The 22757-nt window shown below is 40.6% G+C and overlaps 1 protein-coding gene across 1 annotated transcript; it reads right to left on the bottom strand.

Moving 5' to 3' along the window:
- Positions 1 to 1554: 1554 nt before the first annotated feature.
- Positions 1555 to 17601, bottom strand: dcaf5 (ddb1 and cul4 associated factor 5). The gene is made up of 9 exons (XM_085342712.1): positions 17175 to 17601; positions 16038 to 16181; positions 14381 to 14417; positions 14122 to 14261; positions 13483 to 13612; positions 10105 to 10318; positions 6117 to 6183; positions 5246 to 5373; positions 1555 to 3585 (listed from the first exon to the last, which is right to left on the bottom strand). Exons 1-9 carry the CDS (start codon positions 17380 to 17382, stop codon positions 2248 to 2250), a joined length of 2406 nt encoding a protein of 801 aa, XP_085198838.1. The 5' UTR covers positions 17383 to 17601; the 3' UTR covers positions 1555 to 2247.
- Between the last annotated feature and the right edge of the window lie 5156 nt (positions 17602 to 22757).

Below are 22757 nucleotides of genomic sequence, written 5' to 3'. Positions count from 1 at the left end.
ACACTAAGGAATGTTTACTGTTCCTCCACTACCTCAATTCATCATCACAAAACCTTATTATTATGTTACGTTGTGTTTTTTTGTTTTTTTTGTCACACTGTCACTTGCTGCTCTTGTTTGCACATTTGCACGTGCACTTTGTTGTCTGCTGTCTGATAACAAAAAAAAAGTCTTCCTTAGATAGTTAGATAGTTTTTTGTTAATTTATGTTGTAATTTATGTTAGGTCAGTCTGTCTTGTCTCTGCTAGCCAGCTAACTAGGCCTCTTAGTTAGCTAGTTTAGAGTTTTCTGTTAATTTATGTTGTAAATTTATGTTGCATGTAGCACCTTGGTTCCTGGAGGAACGTTGTTTCGCCTCACTGTGTACTGTTAAACTGTATATGGTTGAAGTGACAATAAAGCCAACTTGACTTGTCTTGACTTGGCTCTCTAATATCGCTTATATTAAAATTGATAACATTTTTAAGTCAAGGTGGATGAAAAGCCATTAAAAGATTCAGAATACCGGAACGTATCCATGTGCCAAGTGGGTAACACATCATGTGACGTGAAATAAGAAACATGGAGCTTGTGGTGAATTTGTGTTGTTAGCTGTGTTAAATGCAGCTTTAATGCAGTTGTTTTAGGGGTGGTTTTGGCTCAGGTGGTTGAGTGGGTTGTCCACTAATTGCAGTATTTGCAATTGCCCCCCCCCCCCCCCAGTGGAAGTCCTGGCTTTTTTTTTTTTTTTTTTTTTTTTTTTTTTTTATCCCTCCCAGAATTTAAGTCAGACTTGCTGCAAATCTATTTTGAAGACAAATCAGAATTCTGAGAATAGTGTTTTGTGATAAAGTTGGACTTCTGTGGAAAAAATTGTAAATAAAGTCAGAATTCTAAGAAAAAAGTCAAGTCTGTGAAACAAAGTCATATAATAAACTGTCTTCTGTGACTAAATTAGACTTCCACAGGAAAATATATAGATATTTAGAATTTGGCTAATAAATTCAGACTTGCGTGGAACAGAGTCAGACTTTCATGTGGGAAAAATTCTGGCTTTTTTTGTAGTTCTGTGAATTAAGAAGAAAAAAAAAGACTTTCTTCTGGCATTTTTCCTCTAAATTCTGGAAATTCGTGGACTGAAAATATAGTTTGTTTGTTTTTTATCCTTGATCCCAATCTAGTTCCTTAAGAGTGAAATCCAAGACTTCGGTCCTGTCCCACTCCAGTGTTTTTCAGAAATTAATCACTTGTGTTGACATGTAAATCTGCAGTATTAGCAGACTGATCATAATTGACTGAACTCACTCTCCTAAATAAATGCAGCTTTTTGGTTAAGTCAATAAAAGATTCTACTCGGACTGATACGGTTTGCACAGGGTCACGTTTCTTTCACGGGAGAGTTGAGGTTGCGTTGCCATGGCAACTCCGTAAGCTCACAGCAGTAGAGTAGCCGATATCTACAATAAAATGACTCGTTTTCCATTACCTCAGACAGACATGTGTCAGAAAGAGTAAATGTTTCACCCATCGGCGAGTCAGCCTTAGGAAGACGCTGTTGCTTTGTCACTAGAGAACAAATTATTCTTTAATTGCAAGAAAACAAAAGCGAGCTGGCTTGTAATGGTACCCATGGGCTGGATAATGAGACCAAGGACAGCTGGTTGAGACAATGAAAGCATCATTTCAATACACAGCTTATACAAACGGTGCTCCTCAGGATTTCTATGGAGGCAGTCAATTCTTCAGGCCCCCCTGAAGCAGTCTGAGCCGAGAATCACTTAAAAATGAGAATAAGCCTAACCAGATTTACACTCAGTGTGAAATCACAGAAATTAAAATTCCGCCAAGCTTCTTTCCTACAAAAGACTGTTTTGTTGTTATGGTTGGAAGAGCTCCAAATCCAGGGTGGAGTTTTGTGCAACAACCAGAGCTTGAGAAAGAAACACTGATGATGCATGAAAATAAATGCGTCTCACTTAAACACGTCTCACTGTTATCAACAATATTAAGCTTATGTTATACATCTCTTAATGTCATCTGTGGTTCGACCTGAAGAATGACGACAACGTCTGACTGATTTGTTCTCAAACAAAAAACGAATTACTGTCATTTTTTTTAGCTTCCTAGCGCCTTCTGCTCGTAAGCAGTTAGTGTGTGTCACATGACAAAAAAAACAGAGGAGAAAAGCTGAGTTGTAAAAACGCATAGAAAACCCACTTCCCAAATGAAGTCTCTTAACAGTTTCTTTCCAGGGCGAGAAAGCATCACTATGTTTTTAGCTTCTTTTCTGAGGGCGAGGAGGCCGACTCTGCTTCGTCTGATCCCACGTGAGTCCGCTTTAGAGCACTCAGTGCAGGGACTTTTTCTCTCTGTGGCCACTTGTCTTCAGGTGGAACGCCAGTCTCTTCCTCTGGATCTGAGGCAACATGTGGGCCCTCAGTCGTGTACTCTCCCATTGGTGCCACAGTCCGGTGCTGCCCGTTCACTCCGAGGGTGCATCGGCTCTGGGAGGTGCGGTCTACAGCCGGTGAGCTGCCACACGCTTCTCCGCTATCAGAGCTGTCTAAAACTGGCTCTGTAGCAGCCCTCCCTTCAGTCCTGCATCCATCCAGTGACTGAGGAGATGCAGCTGGATGTCTTTCCAGCTCAGTCCTGTCACTCCCTTCCTCATTCTCTTGGCTCTCAGGAGACATTACTGGGCTCAGACACACAAAGTCCGAAGGGCTCAGACATTTTTCCTCCTCTGTGGCGCCGCCGGTTCGGGGCTTGATTTCGAGGGCGTTTTGTTCCTCGCCTGACGAGGAGGAAGACAGGTCATCGATGGAGATTGATGGGTAACTGCAAGAGTCGATGGCGGAAAAGAGAGCTTGCACGGACTCGGGACGATCCCCAGCTCTGGAGACAACATGCATGCGTCTGCGCCTCATGACGTTACGCCGCCTCACGGCGCTACGGCGCTCCTCGTCGTCGCTGCTGGAACTGGAAGTGGATGTGGAGGAGCTAGAGGCTCCAGCGGGAAGCGAAGGAGAGGAGGTGGGACTGGAAATTGTGGAGTTGTCCCTGGGGCTTGGGGATCGAGGCCGGGGCATTGGGTCGAGCCAAAATTCGCTGGAGTCTGAGTCCTCATTCACCAGGAAGCCAGATTGATGGCGCTGATGTCTGCTTCGTCTCCTGGGTCGTTCCTCCCCCTCGTCTCCGGCTTGCTCTTCCGCTCCTGAAGCATCAGGTCCAGCCAGGGAGGAGGAGGAGGAGGAGTTATCAGAGTTGCTGTGGTGACCCGCAGCAGAGGCAGCAGTAGGAGCGGTTGGTGTGGTTCGTGTGGAGCGGCGTCCCCGGGCGTGGAGCTGCATGATGGCCTCCTCACTTAGGTCAGTGTCAGAGTCTGAGCTCCAGCCCTCAATCTCCCGACGCACCAATGAGTCGAAGAAAGCCATCATGCGGGGGTCCTCCTGGATAGACTGGCTGACATAATCGTGGGACAGACCACTGCCGCTGTTGAGAACCAGGGTGATGTACTCCTCGTGAGTGTAGAGGCTGCGGGATTTGTCCTCCACACGACCCTCCAGATCTCCCAGACTGTCAGGCTGCTGGTAGGGACTCCACACCTAAGATGGGCAGAAACATAAAAGGGTAAAGGTGGGTGAGTGGAGGGTGAAGTAGAAGGAAGGAAAAGGGAAAGATGCAGTTAAAAAACACACAAAAACATATGAGATGACAGAGAGAAAGTGAGGAGTAGGAAGAGTGAGCCAGGATCAGGTTATAACACCTGTACCTGTATCGACTTCCACTCAGAGCAGTGACGTACAAGTTTGTGTAACCAAAATAACAAAAAAAGAGAAGCTGGCTTTTGTCACCATCAATGACAGAATTTCTTAAACCGAAGAAGCCATTTTTAATTTTTATATAATATATAAACTAATACAAAAAGTTTAGAGCTCAGCTAGGCTATGTTGTATGCTAGCAGTCTGCTTATTATCATGCACAGGTATAACTGTACTGTGCAAAAGTCTTGAGCCACTCCTCATTTCTTTATATTTTGCTTCAAAGCAGCCAAACGTTCCTGAATCATTCAAAGTGGTGCTGAGCAACAGTTTTCCAGGATATTGGAAGGCCTTACAAGGTTATGCCTGCTTTTTCACTGCAGCTCCGATACCCAACTATTTTGAGAGGATTTTTTTTGTTTGTTTGTTTTTGTCAAGCTACTTAACACTGACCTCTGAATCATTCATGCAGAAATATTGCACAGAGCTCAAGAGATGACTCAGTATTGGGTCTGCACATAACAGACAACTTAGCGAGACGTCTGTTTTAAATTGAAATAATTGTATGTGCATTTGTATTGTTTGGGGTTACAGTGGTGTTGGGAGGTAGTGTCAAAAATAATGTAAAACATTTTACATCCAAAGAAGAGCGCTGAATGTCTTTCAAGAAGCCTGGAGAACTATTCCTGAAGATTCTTAAATTACAAGAAAGCTGCCAAAGAGAGTTCACACTGTGCTGAAGAATAAAAGGTTTCACTTTCTAATTTGCCTGATATGTTTGTTTCCATGAATGTTTGCACATGTTTAAATAAGATGATGCAACCATTTTCAAAACAAATTATAAAGAAATAAGGCGTAGCTCAAGATTATTGCAGAGTACTGCATGTTTACAACCCCACCTCCTCTACTTTCAGGATTTTTTGAGAAACACACATCCAAGGATGTGGACCACTTACACACACAAGCAAAGAGGATAAAACAACCGCTTCTATGGGGAGAAGCAAACTGATGATGCAAAGCTGTGTTATTAACTTTGAGACATGAAGCAAACTTCAAATACTGCTTGCCTGGTTTACTGAGAACATGAGCAGCATATTTTCTCATAAGATAATACAGAAACGCAGCTCTAATTCTAATATTATAAAATCATGCTGTACCAAATGATTCACTATCTGCAGACAACCAGATTCGATGTGATACACAGATGAAAACAAATGGCTTCAGCAGACTGAGAGAACTTAATGAGAAGCCTCAGTTTTTATTTTATTTTAACTACAATATTTAACTGATACTGCAGCTTAATCAAGCTTGAGCTCAAGTGAAGAGTTTAACAATAATACGTGTTTATTTCAACGCTTACACAACCTTTAGCTGCCTTAAACTGCCTGTTTTATTTTATATTTACAGCCTGGTCAGAATGTTTTAGTGTCTGCAGCAAACATTTCTTATATGCAGTTAGTAAAATCAGAAAACCAAATCACAGTATAAAGGTTCCTTTACTTACCTTGATGACTTTCTCCACACCGGAGGAGCAGATCATGTATGTGTGAGGGTTGAAGCGGACCTGGTTGACTATGGAGCGGTGACCCTTCAGGACCATGAAAGCTCCGTTAACAACACGACCAGGGCCTCCTTAAAAGAAAAGCTTTGTTAACATGTTACCGGCACACAAAACACATCGTTCAGAGCCACAGAAATGAAAGACTACAACAGGGACTCATTAAAGAAGAAAAACATTCGGTTATACAGCAATTCAGTCTGATTCTTGATCTCCTGAGACAGAAAATGCAGACTGTGAAATATAGCAGTTCTAATCTTTATAATATACCATTAGCCTGACAAACAAAAAGGCTCTGTGTGCATATTTCAAATGTGAGTAACTCCTTGAAAAGTCATAAATATGGCAGGTGGTGTTACAGAGCTACAAATACCACATTCTTGGATTGCTGCATTTCTGGGGATTTTCCTCCTGGAGTAATTATATCTGAGGCATTTTCACTGTAAGAATATATCGAGCAGTAATTTCTAAATTGTTTTTAGTTCGTGTGAGCAGGTGGAAACATTCAACGTTAATTTGACATTGCATTGAAGCTTAGCTACAGGTTATTCTGTAGTTACTCGTGCCTGGAAAGTCTATTATAACCAAATGAGCTGAGGGTAAACCACAGTCTGCCCTGATGATGTCTCCAAATGCAAAACGTTGTCAGGCTTAATGTGCTGACTAGACAGAAGACAATCTCACACTGGGATATAGATTATCAAATCATTTCACTTCTTTTGTTGCACCAAAATGTCAAAAATGCAATAAATCCTGCTCAACATAACAGCGCAAAGACATAAATATGCCATCGGTGCAGTTAGATCCAATAACTCACCTGCTTCTGGATCCTTTGGGATTTTCCACATGTAGAGGTTGAAGTCGTCTGACCCAGACAAGATGTACTGAAGGAGAAAGGGGAAAACAAAAGGATGTTTAGATTGCAATCTGCCCCAGTTTGTATGACTTAAACTTTCCATTTCAGCTATAAAGAGAAAATTGCTGACATGCGTATGTATGCTGGGAGTAATGAACCATGGGGAATTTGGGTGGTTGGGCAATACGTAGCACAAAAACAACCGATCTTATCGCGACACCGTGTCTCATAATGTGCGATCAAATGCCGCCTTCACACGACACGGCAGTCTGACCCCAACAGAGCTCCTGCTGCCCGTCTTGACTGTTGTTGGATTTTGGGAACAGATGGTTCCACTTGAACCTGTCGCTTAAGGTAGGCTTTGACAGAGTCGGGGTGGGGGTGCTCTATGTTCTTATACGTATGACTTAAAACAGCATGAAGAAGGAAAGACTAGAATGAAGAATTACTTTATGGTTAAAACCCATTTACAGCTAGCATATCCACTGCATTACATGTCCTGGTGATGTTAACCAGACTTTAGAGTTTTAGAAAAAAGAAAGGGATTTGTGTAGAGTAAGCTCTTTCTAATGTTCAAAAAACCTGTTTCAGATGATTTCAGCTATGTGACAAGTCACATTATCCTGCTGGAAAAAGCCTTCATAGAGGAATGGCTGTGATCCACAACAGTACTCAGGTAGGATGTGGCATTTAATCATCCTCACAACCAGCCTAAACCGATGATTCAAGGCAGGAGGGAAAGATGTTTTCATGTTGTTTATGCCAAATTCTGACCCTAACCTGTGAACAACGCAGCAGAAATTGAGCCTCAGACCAGGCAACATTGCTCCAATCTTCTCTTGTCCAATTGTGTTGAGTCAGTATGACTTAAATCCTCAGTTTCCTGTGCTGAGCTGAGAGGAGTGAAAACCAGTGCGGTCTTCTGCTGATGTAAGCCGTCTGCTTCAAGGTTTTATGGGATGTTGATTCAGAGATGCTCTTCTGCATATCTTGGTTGTAATTACTGGTTATTTGAGTTACTGTTGCCTTCAGCAGTTTGGCCATTCTCCTCTGACCTAAGGCATCAACAATGCGCTTTCATCCAGAGAACAGACGCTCACTGGATATTTCCTCTTTTTCAGAACGTTCTCTATAAATCCTGAAAATGGGTGTGTGGGAAAATCCCAGTACATCAGCAGTTTCTGAAGTATTCACACCAGTCTGGCACCAACAACTGCACCAAGTTCAGAGTTACTTAAATAACCTTTCTTCCCCATTTTGATGCTCAGTTTAAACTTCAGCGGGTCATCTTGACCATGGTTACAAGCCTAAATGCATTAACTTGCAGACATTAGATTTGGCTCATTTTTGCATGAACAAACAGCTTATAAAGCAGCCAGTGAATGCATATTTTGCATATGCAGATGTTACCCTATTCAGGTAACCAGCAGCAGTGTTCAAAGAATCAAAAAAAACAAAATCTACATCTTTGCATTTCTCTTTAGCAGATTTTTATTTAATGGGAATGGCTTTCAAGCCCCATTTTACAAGTGGAGGCAAATTCTTTTGTGATAAAATAATTCACATTCGCTTTAAGGCATCGTCATCTGCTCCTTACAGTCTGTCAAACTGTGGAATATTTTTGTGGTGTTTCATCAGCAAATTACTTTAAATGAATGTCTTCAATTTCCTTCTGTAAACATTCTGCCGGTCTGCGCCGGTGCATTTTTCTTCACAGGGTTTTACTGTCCACTGTTTTTACACAGTTCTTTTCCAACATTATATGCATGCTTTCAGAAAACCCATGTCTTCATCTAAGAGAAGTCCTACATAAAATGATCAACAGGGATGAAAAGTAATCATGCCTGAGGCTGAGACGGTGAGATTAGTTTAGCTGCTGGGCATGGACACATTTTTAGCTCAACACCTGTGTGCTTTGCCTCCCGTTCCCAGAGGACACATCAGGAAAGGAATTTTGTGCCCAAAACTAACTCCCCTCTTTCCTTTCTATCAGCTTCATGCAGCAAGTCACCACTCAGCTCTTCTGCTCTCACACCATTCTGAGAAAATCCTCTACTACAAGCAGAGCCTGCATGAAAAAAAGAGCTACTCGGTTACAGCTGCTACATTTGGTCAAACCTCCATCACATCCTGTCAGTTGCTTGGTTTCTTATACCACTTCTTCTCATTATCCTCCAACATCCATTGTGTAATTAGTACACCTAGTACAAGAAGCTGAGAGTATTCTACTTGGCTTAGGAAATTCTCAAACTGCACTCACACACCTGTAGCTCAGGTGGCAGAGCAGGTCAGCCACTAATCTGAAGGTCGGTGGTTCGATCCCAGGCTACCTCCTGGCTGCATGCCAAATATCCTTGGGCAAGATACTAACCCCATGTTTGCCTACTGGTGGTGGTCAGAGGGCCCGGTGGCGCCAGTGTCCGGCAGCCTCGCCTCTGTCAGTGCGCCCCAGGGCAGCTGTGGCTACAATGTAGCTTGCCATCGCCAGTGTATGAATGTGTGTGTGAATGGGTGAATGACTGAATGTAGTGTGAAGCGCTTTGGGGTCCTTAGGGACTAGAAAAGCGCTATACAAATGCAGGCCATTTACCATTTACTCAGAGGCTCAGTAAACTCAGTTTTAAAATATCAATGTAATTATGATGCAGTGCTTTTCCTGGAAAAAAAAAAGATAAACTGATTATGGCAAAAAATAGCTACACAGATGGCTCACTGTGTATATAATAACCCTTTGCAAGATGCCTTCTGCTTTGTTTATGTCAAACAAGTCAGCAAGTAAGTTTTCATGAAAACCTGCTAAATATTAAACACAGGGAAATGATTTGTGATTAAACAGGCCCAGAACAGCTGCTGCACAAACAGGTTAGTACAGCTCAGGTCATGATTATGTGAATGTACACCTGACAATTTGAAAGTCGTTACATCCCTGATTACAAATTAAACATAGTTGGAACCTAATGCATGTTATTACTGCATATGTAATTGTTTTCCAATAAAGTGAAAGGTTGATTTTATCAGTAAATTTTGAGAATAGTTCAATAAAAATGAATCATCTTAAAATATTATCTGGAACTCTGCAAATTCTAGATTAATGAGTCCACTAATGAACTCTGGAAAATATCAGAAAGAGGCAGGAAGACTGTTCAAAGTCTGTTTTTCTTCTTGAATTTTGACACAGAGCAGGAAACAGTTCCTGTCAGATGCATTCTCGCTGGTCAAAAATCAAGCAATTTAGGCAACAGTGTTTTCTGAGTGGAGGGGGTTGAAGCAGGACACGAGAAATACACTTACAAGCTGTGATTTCATTGGACAACTACCTGCACTGATCTCACATCTGTGCAAATCAGAATTTACAGTCTTTGTATTAAGGAGCTAGCAGGTCAAAGACTTAGATATCGGACTTGGCTGGGTTGGAAATTTGCCTCCTCACATGTGCCTTCATCAATTAATGTCTAGAAAAGTTCGCGACTGCTGTGTAGGTATTAAAGAAATTCCATTCCATCAGCAGCTGAGGAAATTCAAACCTTATTGTGCTGTCCTGACCCGATTCTGCACTCTTTGAACTACCTTCAGATCTTTTTTAAGCCTTTCTGAGCCTAACTGACACCAAAGGCAAATGTTAACGTAATAAACATGACTAGAGGCTGATGTCATGTCTGAAGAGGACCAACAGGAGGATCAGTGACTGAGGCCAGGGGCTTCTGGTGCTCCTCCAGCACTCAAAAGTCCCAGTTTCACAGAAGGAACTAATATATTCTATTTTCATTGTGTCTCCAAATACCCTCCTTAAATTTCATTTGAGGTATCCACAAAGTCAGTTAAAACAATCACTGTTCTATGTTTCGTACGTGCTTATTGTTTTAGGAGCTAAATCCCACTCGAGAAAATCAGCTGTCCCGTGTATCATTTAAAACATGGGTCGGTAAACACATATGATCTGTTTACTGACCTGATCCTTGTCCCCGGCGAAGCAGCAGCTCTTCATGGTGCAGGAGTTGAAGTAGCCCTGGTTATCGAACTGGAAGCTGGGAAGCCGGGAGTGCAGCTCGTAGAGGACCGGCGGCAGGCGGCGCCGCAGAGCCAGCAGCTGGGTGCCGGTGCTGTTGAAGCGAACACTCATGGCGCTCTGCAGGGACATACTGCCTCCATAACGGAGCAGCGAGCTGAGAGGGCGAGAGGAGAGAAATGATAATACCCGTCTCATTGTTCACAGTACTACAATCACAGAAGACAGCAAGAATATGTAGGTAACCGCTTTTTTAAACAACCAGATGAGGATAAAACAAGGTGATTTTCACTACATAAGTAATCCCAAAATAAATATCTTGTAGTTCCAATAATGAGAGCCAAAATATTTAAGTATTTATTTAAGAGAAACAACAGTGCTGATGAGTCATTATTCAGACAGATGAATAGCACGACTTTTTCTTGTGGTTTAACTTTAACATGCTGTGAAAGTTTACTAAAACAGCATTACACAATTTCTAAGTACTGATCTTCATACTTTTCCACATACTTTGGCACCTTTGAAAGAACTCCCCACGAGAAAACAGCGAGAGAAAGATACAATTCTGTGCAAGACTTGAGTAAATTCTTTATACTTTGCTAAGAAAATGGGAAATGGGTGCAGTGACTTACCCAAACATTTGCAAATATACATGAAAATACAGTATATAAATCAAAAACTGCATTTGTACAATTCTAATGAGCTTGAAAGTCCATATTTGGGATAAACACCTTTATTCAACACACCCTGAACTCTCATAGTCAAGCTTTCTTGTAATTCTTTATAGCCTTCGGGAAAAGCTCTCAAAGCTAGTCTGTGGATGTTTGGATGCCTTTAGATGATCCAAAACTTCAATAATGTTGAGGTTCAGTCTCTGGAAAGGCCACTGACTGATAATGTTCCACAGTGTGTTTTTGTATAAAAGAAAAAGTTAAACTTGGATCCCTCACTCCATAAGAACTGTTGCCACTGATTTTCAATCCAGTTCTTGTGTAATTTAGCAGATCTTAGCCTTTTGTCCTCATTTCCCTTCATTAAGAACGGCTTCTTGCCATCCATCCTTTCACTCACTCCATGTCTACTGGGGCTTTAAGCAAAAAGATCAATCAACTGAAGGGTCAGATACATGTCTCAGGTCTGGAGTCGTTCCTGAAAAGTTTCCTTTTTGTTAAGGACATAACATCCATATGTTATTCATCTGCTGTGGGTTTTTTTTCTTAAGGGCTACCACTGGACATACTGGACACAATGAAGACAAATTGAAAGTTTTCAGCTAGTAGCTCTTTGGAAATCACCTAGTTGGTGCAAACATACTTTTTTATGTCTCTCAAACTTTGTTATCTTTGGCAAATGGGAGCAACTGCTGTGTTTTTATGACAGGCTGCTAGTTAAAGATACAATTGAAAATTGGCTCATTGCTAAGTTGTCTGTGTACACAAAAAAAGATTCATCCCTGGAGTTAGGTGCTTTTTTAGATGGGTGAAAACATTATTCTGAAAATGGTCACATACAATGACTGGACTGAAAATGAGTGAAAAAGCAGCCAAAAAGAAAAACTTTGAAAAACTTCAGAAAGTCTGGAGATTACAGCTAAAAACCACTTTAGAAATTATAAGAAAGTCTAGCTGCAAAATAAAAAGAATGAGGGTGGCTCAGGACTTTTGCACATTACTGTACATCATAATCTCGATGAAAATGACATCATTAGAAAGCATGTCTGCCCTTTAGCCAAGGGGAGACTGTTAAATTACTCTGGCTAAGTAAATTAAATATTTCATGAAACACCTTTTAGCTGGAAGCTATTTTTAAACTTGATAGTGAACTGAGGACATTTCTAAGGAGCGTCTCTAAACATCCCCCTCGCTGCAGAGAAGCAGAGCCAACACCGGTGGGGGAGAAATGACTCAGTGTTTACTTTTACTGGCCATCATCTCTGCGCTAAAATCCCAAGTATGTCTAAACTCACACTCAGCGCCATTCAGTTCAGTGTTTTCACAGACACATTTTTATTGGTGCAAACATTTGTTTTTGTTTTGCAGTGGGAGGAGAGTCCTACGGTGGCCCTGAGAGGCCAAACGAACTGCAACTTGAAAACAAACAAACAAAAAAACACCAGCAAATAGAAAAATGCTGTAAAAGCACAATTTTATGGATAATTAATGCCAGTTAATCCACAAACAGAAGGTGCTGAAAAATGCAGACAGGTTGTGAATGCTAGCATTACTCGCTATATAAAACTCCTGTTCCTTTCAAATCTTTGTTATCCTCAGAGTCATTCTTTTATCTGGTGTCTGGCGAGCAATGAGCCCTGTGCTGTAGCTACATCCTAAGGTTTTAAAAACTGAGCTTTAAAACGTGCTGCAAATGAACAGCGGTAATAAAAACCCAGTGAGACCGACAGTGATCACTGACTTCACTTTTCGGTGCTTGTTCATATTAAACAGAATAAGATACAAAGCATTAAAACAAGTTAAAACAACAACATCCTTAATGACCACAGTGTAGTTTGGACCCATACCTAAAAATAAATGTCACTATTTCTTTTTCTTCAGTTATATGAATATGCCTGGATATGGATTAATAGTATAGCTGTTTGTTGCATGTTATTGCTGCAGATCTTAATATGCTTTATATATTTTGAGGCAAGTTTATCTATAGTGTTACACCATATATTGTAAGGATGTTATGTGTTTGTATCAACTGCCTTCTAAGCCCCATTTAGCAAAAATTAGCTTCTTTGAGCCTCTGATATCCATTCTATATGAATTAAAACACTTATGTTTACTGGTAGCTTTTCACTTCCAGATCTGATTCATCAACTCATTTTGTTTCCACAAACACTTCAGTTTTTGTCGCTTATTTTTTTATAACCTTTTGTTTTATATTTTTGCAGCATTTTTTTTTTTAAAATTTGCTGGTGTTTTCTTAAGTTTGAGTCCGTTTGGCCTCTCAGGGCCACCATACAGTTGTGCTATTGGAAGAGGAAAAGCAGGTGTTAGTTTAATGGTGATGTTACAGTGCCATCTGGTGGAGATTGTCAGGTAAATCTGTTACTTAATAATTTTCTGGCTTAGACTGCTTTATGTGAAACCACAAAGATTTTTTTTTTTTTTTTTTAAAGCTAGATTCAGGTTTTTTCCATTTCAGTAAAAAAAGTTTTACTGCATGAAAGGCTCTTACTACAATGGACAAAATACAAGCAGACGCCATCTTATTTTTATGCTTCAACATCATAATAATTTCCACTGCTGAGTCAATTTATTCTTCGAGAAGAACAAATGTTAATCTCTTAAAGACAAAGAAAAGAGAAGCATGTCTGACCTGCGTGGCTTGCGGATGTCCCACAATCCAACACCCTCCTTGGAATTGGCCGTGGCGAGCAATCTGGGCTCCACGGGGTTAAACATTACACTGTGGAAGGCTGAGGGGTAGCTGGCCAAGCAGAAGGGCTCTACAGGGAGAGAAGATTTTCATATTCACAGCAGTTTTTAATAAAGGAATGTTACATTTCAAACAATCACACTCAATCATTCAAATAGCAGCACAGGGCTTTCTGCATACAGTGGAAATTATGATTGGATCCATCATGAGAGGAACGCAAAAACATTTTTTTGGACTACAGCAGGTGAAAAAAAAGCCTGCAGGCAGAAAAGGAAGCCCAATGTTGCTAAATGTATTATCAGGCCAACTTGGTCACAAGGAAGGCTTCTAAAATAGCAGGATGGAGACGTCATGCAAGATGATCCACTGCATTTGTAAAAATATCAACAAGTCTCACCAAGACCCATCACACACACGCACTTAAAATACACCGTGTGACTGGATATTAGCAGCTTTATCAATTACAACCATGACAGCAAACATAAGAGATCGGTGTCTGAAACGTCCAATGTGCGAAATGCATGGGATTTCGAACTGATCTATACAAACTTATTCATCATCTAATCCAACTGCTCTTACCTCCATGAGGCGGTTCGCGAGTGTCCCAAATAAGCACCCGTCCGTCATCGGATGAGCTGGCAAACACATTGTCATTGACCGGGCTGACGGACAAGCTGTACACAGCATCGATATGCAGGAACACGTTCAGAGTTTCCCTCCTGCAGGAAGTCAAGCGTTAATCATTTTGTTAGCGCGGTTAAATCGCTGACCTTTTCATGATGGCTATGAGCTCATCAAAACATTTTGATACTACAGTAACAAGGGTCATTTTACCCACCTCTCCACATCGTGAAGAATCACCTGTTCATCATTTCCTGTTCAACAACAAATACATAAAGCAGGTTACAAGGTGAAGGAAAAGAATACATTTTAAACTTCAAGCTACAGCTGTAGTCAGAAGTTAACATACAGTCACATGCATGAATGTCGTAGTAATTTTGAGCTTTAAGTCGTTTCTTTGAGCTGTTCTTTTTCCCAGGGTGGAATGATTGTATAGCAAATTTGAAAGTGATTTGAATGTTCTCCAGTCCACACAGGGTCAGAGTATACATACAGACTCAAATATGTACAAACACTGCTAAAAAATATTTGGTAAATGTTCGAGTTGCACCTCAACCACATGCTTTCTAAAGCCATGAAAAAGCTTTTGGTAGAATTCTGGCTGGATATTTAACCACTCTCCTTGGTAGAATTGGTAGAGTTCATTTTAACTGGTTGGATTCCTGGCACAGACACCTTGGAATGGTTATTCCAGAAGTTTAATGTTAGCATGTTTAATTTACTCCATAACCAGTTTTGATGCATGTTTAGGGATCATTATCCTGTCGGAACAACCAATTGTGCACAGATTTCAACCAACTAGCTGTTGATCTGAAGTGAAGTTGAAGGATTTGGAGGTGGCCCTCCTTCATTATTCAATCCACTTTGGCAATTTACTACCAGTAGGAGCAAAACAACCTCAGAGAATAATGCTACCACCATCATGCTTTAGAGCTGGTGTACTTTACACAGGTTTCAAAGCCTTACTTTTAATTATCCAAAAATAACTAGCTATTATTCTGTAGAAGGCATCTGGCTTGTCCATGTGGGCAGCTGGAAAGTTCACTCAAGCGTGAATAAGTCCATTTTGGAGTAGGGCCTTCTTTCTTAGTCGACACCCACCCATGACGATGTAAAACTCAGTTTTTGAACTGATGATTAGAGTCTTCAGTTGTTTAGAAATGACTGGAAGAGACCTTACCAATGTATAAATCTGCAGTTCTCCTTCTTAGATCAGCACAGAGTTCCTTGGACTTTAACATTGCTCTGAGTATTGGTCAGTCCAGTGAGTGCTGTGAAATAATTCCTTTTTTATGCTGCAAAGACAAACTACTAGTTGTAATCAATCTTGATCAGTGATTGTAGAACCTTCAGCACCACTTATTAAAAGATTTAAGTAAGTGTAAGATGTATGCTGTACAATCATTTCACTGAGGTAAAGAACAGTTCAAAGAAACCATTAAAAGCTCAAAATTACCATGAAGTTCATGCCCATAATGACTGGATGTAAACTTCTGACCACAACTGTAGTTTTCTTTTAAAGGGTGTGTTAGATACTATAGTTATTTTATTCTCAAATAATAGCTCAGTAAAGCCTGACAGAACTTTAGAGTCTCTGGACTCTTTTGCATAGCAGCCAGACTGAAATCAGCAACTCCTGCAGCTAATTTAATTTTTTCCCCCCATCTATTATTTATACTCAACATCGTTCATGTGCAGTGAATCAAGCTCAGCCTTTTCCACAGTGCACATCAAAGTCTCTATTAAACATTTTATCTGTCTGAATACTTTTTAAATTCTGTTTGCTGTACACGTCCCACAAACACTTCCAGCTCAAAGGTTAAAAAGAGTAGTTACGTCCAGCAGGGATCAGATAGTACTTGTCTTTTTCTTACCACCAGAGAAGACTTTTTTGTTGGTGCTGTCAAAGGCCAGACAGAAGATGTTAGAGAGGTGCTCCCCCTTCAGCTTCACAGGCTTGGAGCGGCCGTGGATGGCTTTCTCCATGTGCCACAGAAGCACCCGACGGTCATCTCCACCTGCAAGTAAAGATGGAGCATTACGACCAAACTTTTAAAAAACAACGCTTTCTCACGGGTTCCAGATAAATGAGCTTTCAGGAAAGAAACTCTTCGTGAAATCAGTGCAACAAGTAACAGAATAGTGACAGAACTTTGAGCAAAAATACTAGATAAAATAAAAATATTTTCTATATGTTGTTTAGCAGACCAAACAAAGTGCTTAGACATACATGGCAGTATTGTATGAATGTATTGAGACTTGCAACAGAAAGTGTTTGGGGTACTAAACTAAGTAGACATGAACTACATATTTACCCTTAACACTAATCACATTTTGCCAGAGAAAACCTGAATGCGACCCCAACAACATGACTGGACCTTGCTTGTTACAATATTTTCCTTATCCAAATTCACAGGATTGCAATGAGATACATTTGTCTCCCAACTCCCTTCAAGTCTCTATATCACCGCCTGCATACCAGCAAGACTAAAACACCAGTGATTTGCATTTCATGCAAGAACCTTACATACTAATTAACTCTAGCCAAGTTTGTGTTGTATGCATCTTTTACTTTTTATTGTGGCAGATAAACAGATGCGTGTCATAAGGCAGACTCATGCTAACATGCTGGAATCCCACGGTGCAATGTAAACTGTAGACTCAAAATGGCAAGCCACAGGCTGTCACGCTAGGCCAGATGATTGTTTTTAATCCTCTCAGGACACTAACAGCTTCCATGAGGTCGCCATGATTTGACTCATGAGAGGTAAAAATGTCCACTTCAGAGCCCACATGGGTCGTCTTCTGCACTGACAGAAGATGGGACCGGTCCGAGGTAGCTGCTGCTGCTGCCCCCTCTGACTGTTTGACTCCCACTAGCCATCAAGAAAAGCTAGGCTAACTTAGCATCGGCTACGGTTACAGCTGACTGCCTGGCTAGCTAGCGTTAGCATGCTAACAAATTAAAACAGTGCAAGCTAGAGGAAGAAGAGGAGGGTTTGACAACTTACCAGACACCAGCCATTCCCCGCCGTTGTTGGAGAACTCAATGGCGTTGACACAGCCGAAATGTCCGAGCATATCCTTCTTGTAGAGGCTGGTGCAGCCTGCCAGCCTGCGCCTCTGGAATTCCTCCTTCAGGAGCGGCTGCCCAGTCAGCTCTCTGCGGGACAGAAAGCCCAGTGAGGAGCGCATAGCGCAGCCCTTCAGCTCCTTCATTTTCACCGTGCACGAATACGGCCCGCTCTGCTTTTGTTTTCACTACTGCACCCGGGACATCTGCTCACACTGTGGGGAAGATGTGGCGCACTGTTGGGTCTACATTATGGTGGATACCCCGCTGCCTGCTGATGTCGACGTTATTTCGCACCTCCTCTGTCTTCTCGCCAGTCCCAGCAGCAGCTTCCTGCTCCGGTGGAGGAGGACCTCTCTCTCCCCCTGGCTGTCACTCGGCACCACCAGCCAGCACTCCAGTCCCTTTAATTCACACCATTCAGCTCACATTTTACCATTGAACTACCCTCTGTCAAGTTTGTACCATTTTAATATTTTAGTTTGCTATCCATGTGACGCACAAATGCCGCTAATTATTCTTATTATTCTTATTACAGGTTAATAATTAATGCAAATGTTACACAAGAGAGTGGCAATTAATTAATTGAGATCTTTGTATTTACTTTTTAGTGCTTCTTATTCTGGTACTTACACTATAATGGTTTATCTATTCCCGTATAGGTATGAAGTATATTACTTTCTTCTTATTGCCAAATTGATCAGTATATTTATGTATCTATTTATTATGCAATACCTTGTTATAGATCAAAACTGTGTAGTTTTCTGTAGTTATATTCCAGATAGACAAGCAGCTGCCGGCCAACCAGCAAGACGCAGTGGTGCTTGACAAGGAGCAGAAGACGTAACAATCCCAGCATACAGAAAGGAGGAGTAAATAGAGGGTTATAAAGAGAAGTACAGGAAACGGAACAACTGGCGTATGTGGAAGGTGAAGTCCAAAGTGATCTCAGTGGTAATAGGAGTGTTTGAAGCTGTAAACCCCAAGTTGGACAAATAGATCCAGCAGATTCCAGGTCTCTGTAAAGAACAGTACAGTCCTAGGGAAGGACTCCCAGGAGCTGAGCTTTAGAAACACATGCATATATCATTGGCATACCCCAGCTTTTCCTCCCTATTTTCCTTCCTTATGAATGGCTTCTTGACAGCCACCCTTCCACCCAGATCGTTTCTCATTTCCGATGAAGCTTCAGTGAACAGTAGATGGATCAACTAAAGGGTCAGATGTGCCAGGTCTTTCCTGGATTTGTTCCCAATTCTTATGCACACACTCCCTGTAGTTCTTTGTATTTGTATCACTTTGCACTTTTTCCACCATTGCTACTAACAGACTGGTGCAATAAAGATCACCAAATTTTTTCTTGCACTTTCATTCACATGGTCCTCACCAGATATGTAGATCTTCACATTTTTGAGAAGTATAATGAATTCTTGGTTTTGAGTTTATTATAGATGTTGAAAACAGCCCCTCAGTTTATTTGGTAGTTGGTCTGTTAATAAAAATTATCAGGTTTGATTAACAGGTAGATGCCTTTAAATAGTTGTTTTTATTAAATAAACAGTGACAAAAGTGTCATCTTTCCCACCTTAGATTTTGAAACACATTAGTAATATAGCTCTTTCTGCATTATTTCCACCTACGCAGGATTTGTTAGCTGTGCCCATTCTTTATAGCTAACAGTTGTGCTATTCTTGTACATGCTCTGGTTGCATCTCGTATTGATTATTATAATTCTGTCCTCTCCATCTAACCTTACCATACAAACTTCTTCATAGACTTCTTCTGCTCGTGGCATTACCAGAATCCCTTCCTTCCTTATTACTCCTGTCCTCCTCCTGTTCCTGTGTAATATCGCATTAATCTTAAGATTCCGCTCCTTGCTTTCAAGTCTCTCCACAATCTCACACCTATACATCTCTATGATCTTCTACACATCACCGTCCCTGGCTGTACTCTCAGATCCACCTCCTCTACCCTCATTGTAGTATCTCCCCACCTGACCACCATGGGTTTAAGAGCTTTCAGCTGAGTGGCCCCCTATGCACCACATACAAAACGTAGATCGCCTCGCAAGGCCAGCCTTAAAACACAAGGTTTTCCTTTTCTGTCTAATTTTATTTTTATCTTCTATAGACTGGTTTCTATACCATGATTTTGTTTTTTAATGGCTTGTAAGGCATCCTTGAGTGTCATGAACAGCACCTAGAAATCAAATGTATTATGATTAGCTAGTTATTGTGAATGCAATGCTAAATCTGAAAAAAAAAACCCTGCGTATTGTGTTGAAGATATCGAGGAAAGTTGAACTAGGGCTGGACGGTACTTTTGTTTAAAACCAGTTTGTACCACAAGATGGTGCAAAAAGTCCACGTAAGCTTTATCACATGGACATTTATATATACAGTCGCAGCCTTTTATAGGTCCTCTTAAGAAGTAGGGCGAACGAGATATATAAAGTTTGTAATCACATATTCTTATTTTAAATTTATCAGTTCTGGAGCACCAACCAAGTCAAGTAACCCACACATGAAAACTACATTTTAGTGTGTATAGTAGTTTTATTACTCCCAGTTGTTGGGATTACAGTGGTAGTCTTTAGGGAACTTTCAACAAGCCTTTTCTGAGACAACATGGAAAAAAAACATCTAAAATATTCTCTAAACAGAGAAACAACAAATGTATGCTCGCCATGAATGGACCGTAGTGTTCTTTAAACTACTGATAATCAGCTGGTCAAGCGTGACTTTACTTCCCACCGATGCACACCGCACGTGTTTGTGTTGCGAAATCAATGTGCTGTACTGAGATATTTTGTTGTTGTGCGGGCTCGAATCAGCACCATTTCAGCCAGGGATATTTACTTCAGTTGATTTGTCAAAATTAAGCAATTTAGGCACTTATCAAGAAACTGGTAAAGGTTATGATGACACTGCTACTGAAAGAAATTTAAGCAAAATACTACTCAGTCTTAAAAGTGAATTAAAGATGGAGCAAAATCTACAGACGTAATCCACATACACTTTCTAGGCTTACCTCACAGAACATGTAACTAAAATCTAAAATAGTTTGACGAGGCCTCAAGCCGAGCATGAACTTTGCTTTTACAGCACTGAGGAGACACGGATGCTTGTTTTACTTTGCTCAGACATAACGGCAGACAGCCAACAGTACCTGCAGGTTCCCAGGGTGTAACATACTAATCTATACTGGACAAACATTTAAAAGTGCTTTACATTAAGGTACCGTCAATACATTCACCTCTACATTATGAAGTCATCTATAATACCACACAAGTAATGAGTGAGCTGCAGTTCTTGAGCGTTTCCTTTGGCAAAAGTAACATTTGCTTTTAGCGGAACATATGGAGTGTATGGAGGAGTGTGGGGCTCAAGGAGGACGAATTCATGAATGTAATGTAATACACTCTCCGCTTTTGTTTCACCTTGTATGCTGATCTTAAAGGACAGTTTGGCATTTCGAGAGATATGCTGTTTTTGCTTTCTTTGCCGAGTTAAATGAGAAGATCAGTACCACTGCCACAGCACCACACATTTTGAGATGAGGTGACATTAGTCTGCACCATGCCTAAATATGATTAATCATGAGCGTTGTGCACTGGTATTTGACCTGCCTGCAGATTATGGCTGCTGCATACACACCAAAGAACTGTGATGACTTCTGTTTAATTTAAGTAGGATTCTTGTGTCATACATGGCTTCATTAAGAGTCACATTTAAAAGAGTGATACCGGTTTCATTAAGGAGTCGTGTGTGAAAACATTTTTGCAAGACTGGATTTAATCATTTTTACACTGTTTTCTTAATGACTACTATAGAGTTTATTGACTTTTTCAGGGTTCATTCACAACCAAAATCTACCCTTAGGGTAGGGGTGTCGAACATGAGGCCCGGGGGCCAGAATCAGCCCAGCGAAGGCTCTAATTCGGGCCACTGGATGGCTCTGGAATGAGTGAAGAAGGGTATAAATGTAAAGGGCATATATGTATTTTTGTCCTGATAATGACCTCTCCCATGGCTTCAATAGATTATTTATTGATTTTATTATAGTAAAAAAAAAAAAAAAAAAACTAAAACAAAACAGGAAGTGGTCAATTTTTTTCCAATAATCAGTGGGGCATTTCCTAATTTTGGCTGAGCTGATGTGTGCCACACTTGTGCAGAGTCTGATTCATTCAGATAACTCTTAGGAAACACAGTGGACATTGGGCTCCAACTTTCTCAAGTACAGTACTGTGCAAAAGTCTTGAACTACCCCTCGTGTCTTTATATTTTGCTTCCAAGGAGACAGATTTTCTTGGAATGTTTTTTAAGTGGTATTGAGAAATAGTTCTCCAGAATTTCTGAAGGGTTTTCAAAGTTTTTCTTTGGACATTGGGTGGTTTGTAACTCCTGTTCAGTTCAGCCCTTGCGCTTGATTATTTTCAGAGGAACGTTTTTTTGTGGTACCAAAAACTGAACTATGAATCATTCAAGCATGAAAAAAAATAAAATCAAAATTTAAGGGATGAACCAGTGTTGTGTCAGAACATAAAAACAAGAAGTTTTAAATTTTTTGAGGCCCTGTGTTACTGTCAGCCTGTCATAAACACATTTTTTTCGAATTTTCTTTAGCTGAATCTATAAAAAGTGAGTTTATCCATCTGCTGTTTGCTTATCATCAGAAATGTTGGAACGGTGGTTGTCACGAAGTGATTTATAAAGAAGGGAAACAGGGAGAAAAGGCTGAAGTAAGTCAAATTACACAAGAACTACACAAAAAATCTGTGGCAACAGGTCATATGGAGTAATAAATACTCTCAAATATGTACAAAGAGAGAGCAAAGAGGTACAACTGTGAGTGTCTACAGCCATCTGTAAAACATAGTGGAGGCTCTGTCATGGTTTGGGGCTGCATTTCAGCCAGTTGTTGATGGAAAAATGGAGGGAATTATGAACACAGAAAAAGTACAGTCAGATTTTAATCCACCGTGCAATATCATCTGGAAAGCAATGTCTACATCTAGAGAAGAGCTATGAATGTCGTGGAGAACTATTCCTGAAAACTACTTAAATAAATGACAAGAAATCTTGCCTAACAGAGTTCAGGATGTGTTGAAGAACAAAGATAGTCATACCAAATATTGACTTTCAAGCTCATTAGAATGATGCATATTCTGTTTTGTGCTTCGTTTTTCAATAACTCACTGCACATATTTCTAATTTTCCTGCAAAGTATAAAGAAATGAGAGGTGTCTCAAAACCTTTGCACAGTACTGTAGTTGATACCAGATGTGTAAGCAGCCAATTAGCGTAGCTCAGCGCTGCAAACAGAGCAATAGCTACCCTGTCTCATTTTCTATGTGGATGTTTGATAGACGGTGAGATCTGGAGATGCTGGTAAGAAGATTTTGTTCCGTTTGTTTAGAGCCGGGTCAGTCATTAACCATTAGCTTAGCTTTATATAGAATGTATAAAACCTGATTTATTTATTTTGTGTGTGATGGAGGGAGGGTGCATTATGT

This window comes from Diplotaxodon limnothrissa, linkage group LG19, assembly GCF_057381915.1.
Source record: "Diplotaxodon limnothrissa isolate DT_005_m linkage group LG19, D_limnothrissa_male_GT1.1, whole genome shotgun sequence".
Taxonomy (NCBI): domain Eukaryota; kingdom Metazoa; phylum Chordata; class Actinopteri; order Cichliformes; family Cichlidae; genus Diplotaxodon; species Diplotaxodon limnothrissa.
This window is presented reverse-complemented; position numbering and strand designations above follow the sequence as displayed.

Coding starts and splice junctions, on each gene's coding strand:
- dcaf5 (XM_085342712.1), bottom strand. CDS start 17,382: ATGAAGGAGCTGAAGGGCTGCGCTATGCGCTCCTCACTGGGCTTTCTG. Junction 14,262..14,380: donor ATTCTTCACGATGTGGAGAG/GTGGGTAAAATG, acceptor GACTTCCTGCAG/GAGGGAAACTCTGAACGTGT. Junction 6,184..10,104: donor TCGCCGGGGACAAGGATCAG/GTCAGTAAACAG, acceptor TTTCTCCTTCAG/TACATCTTGTCTGGGTCAGA.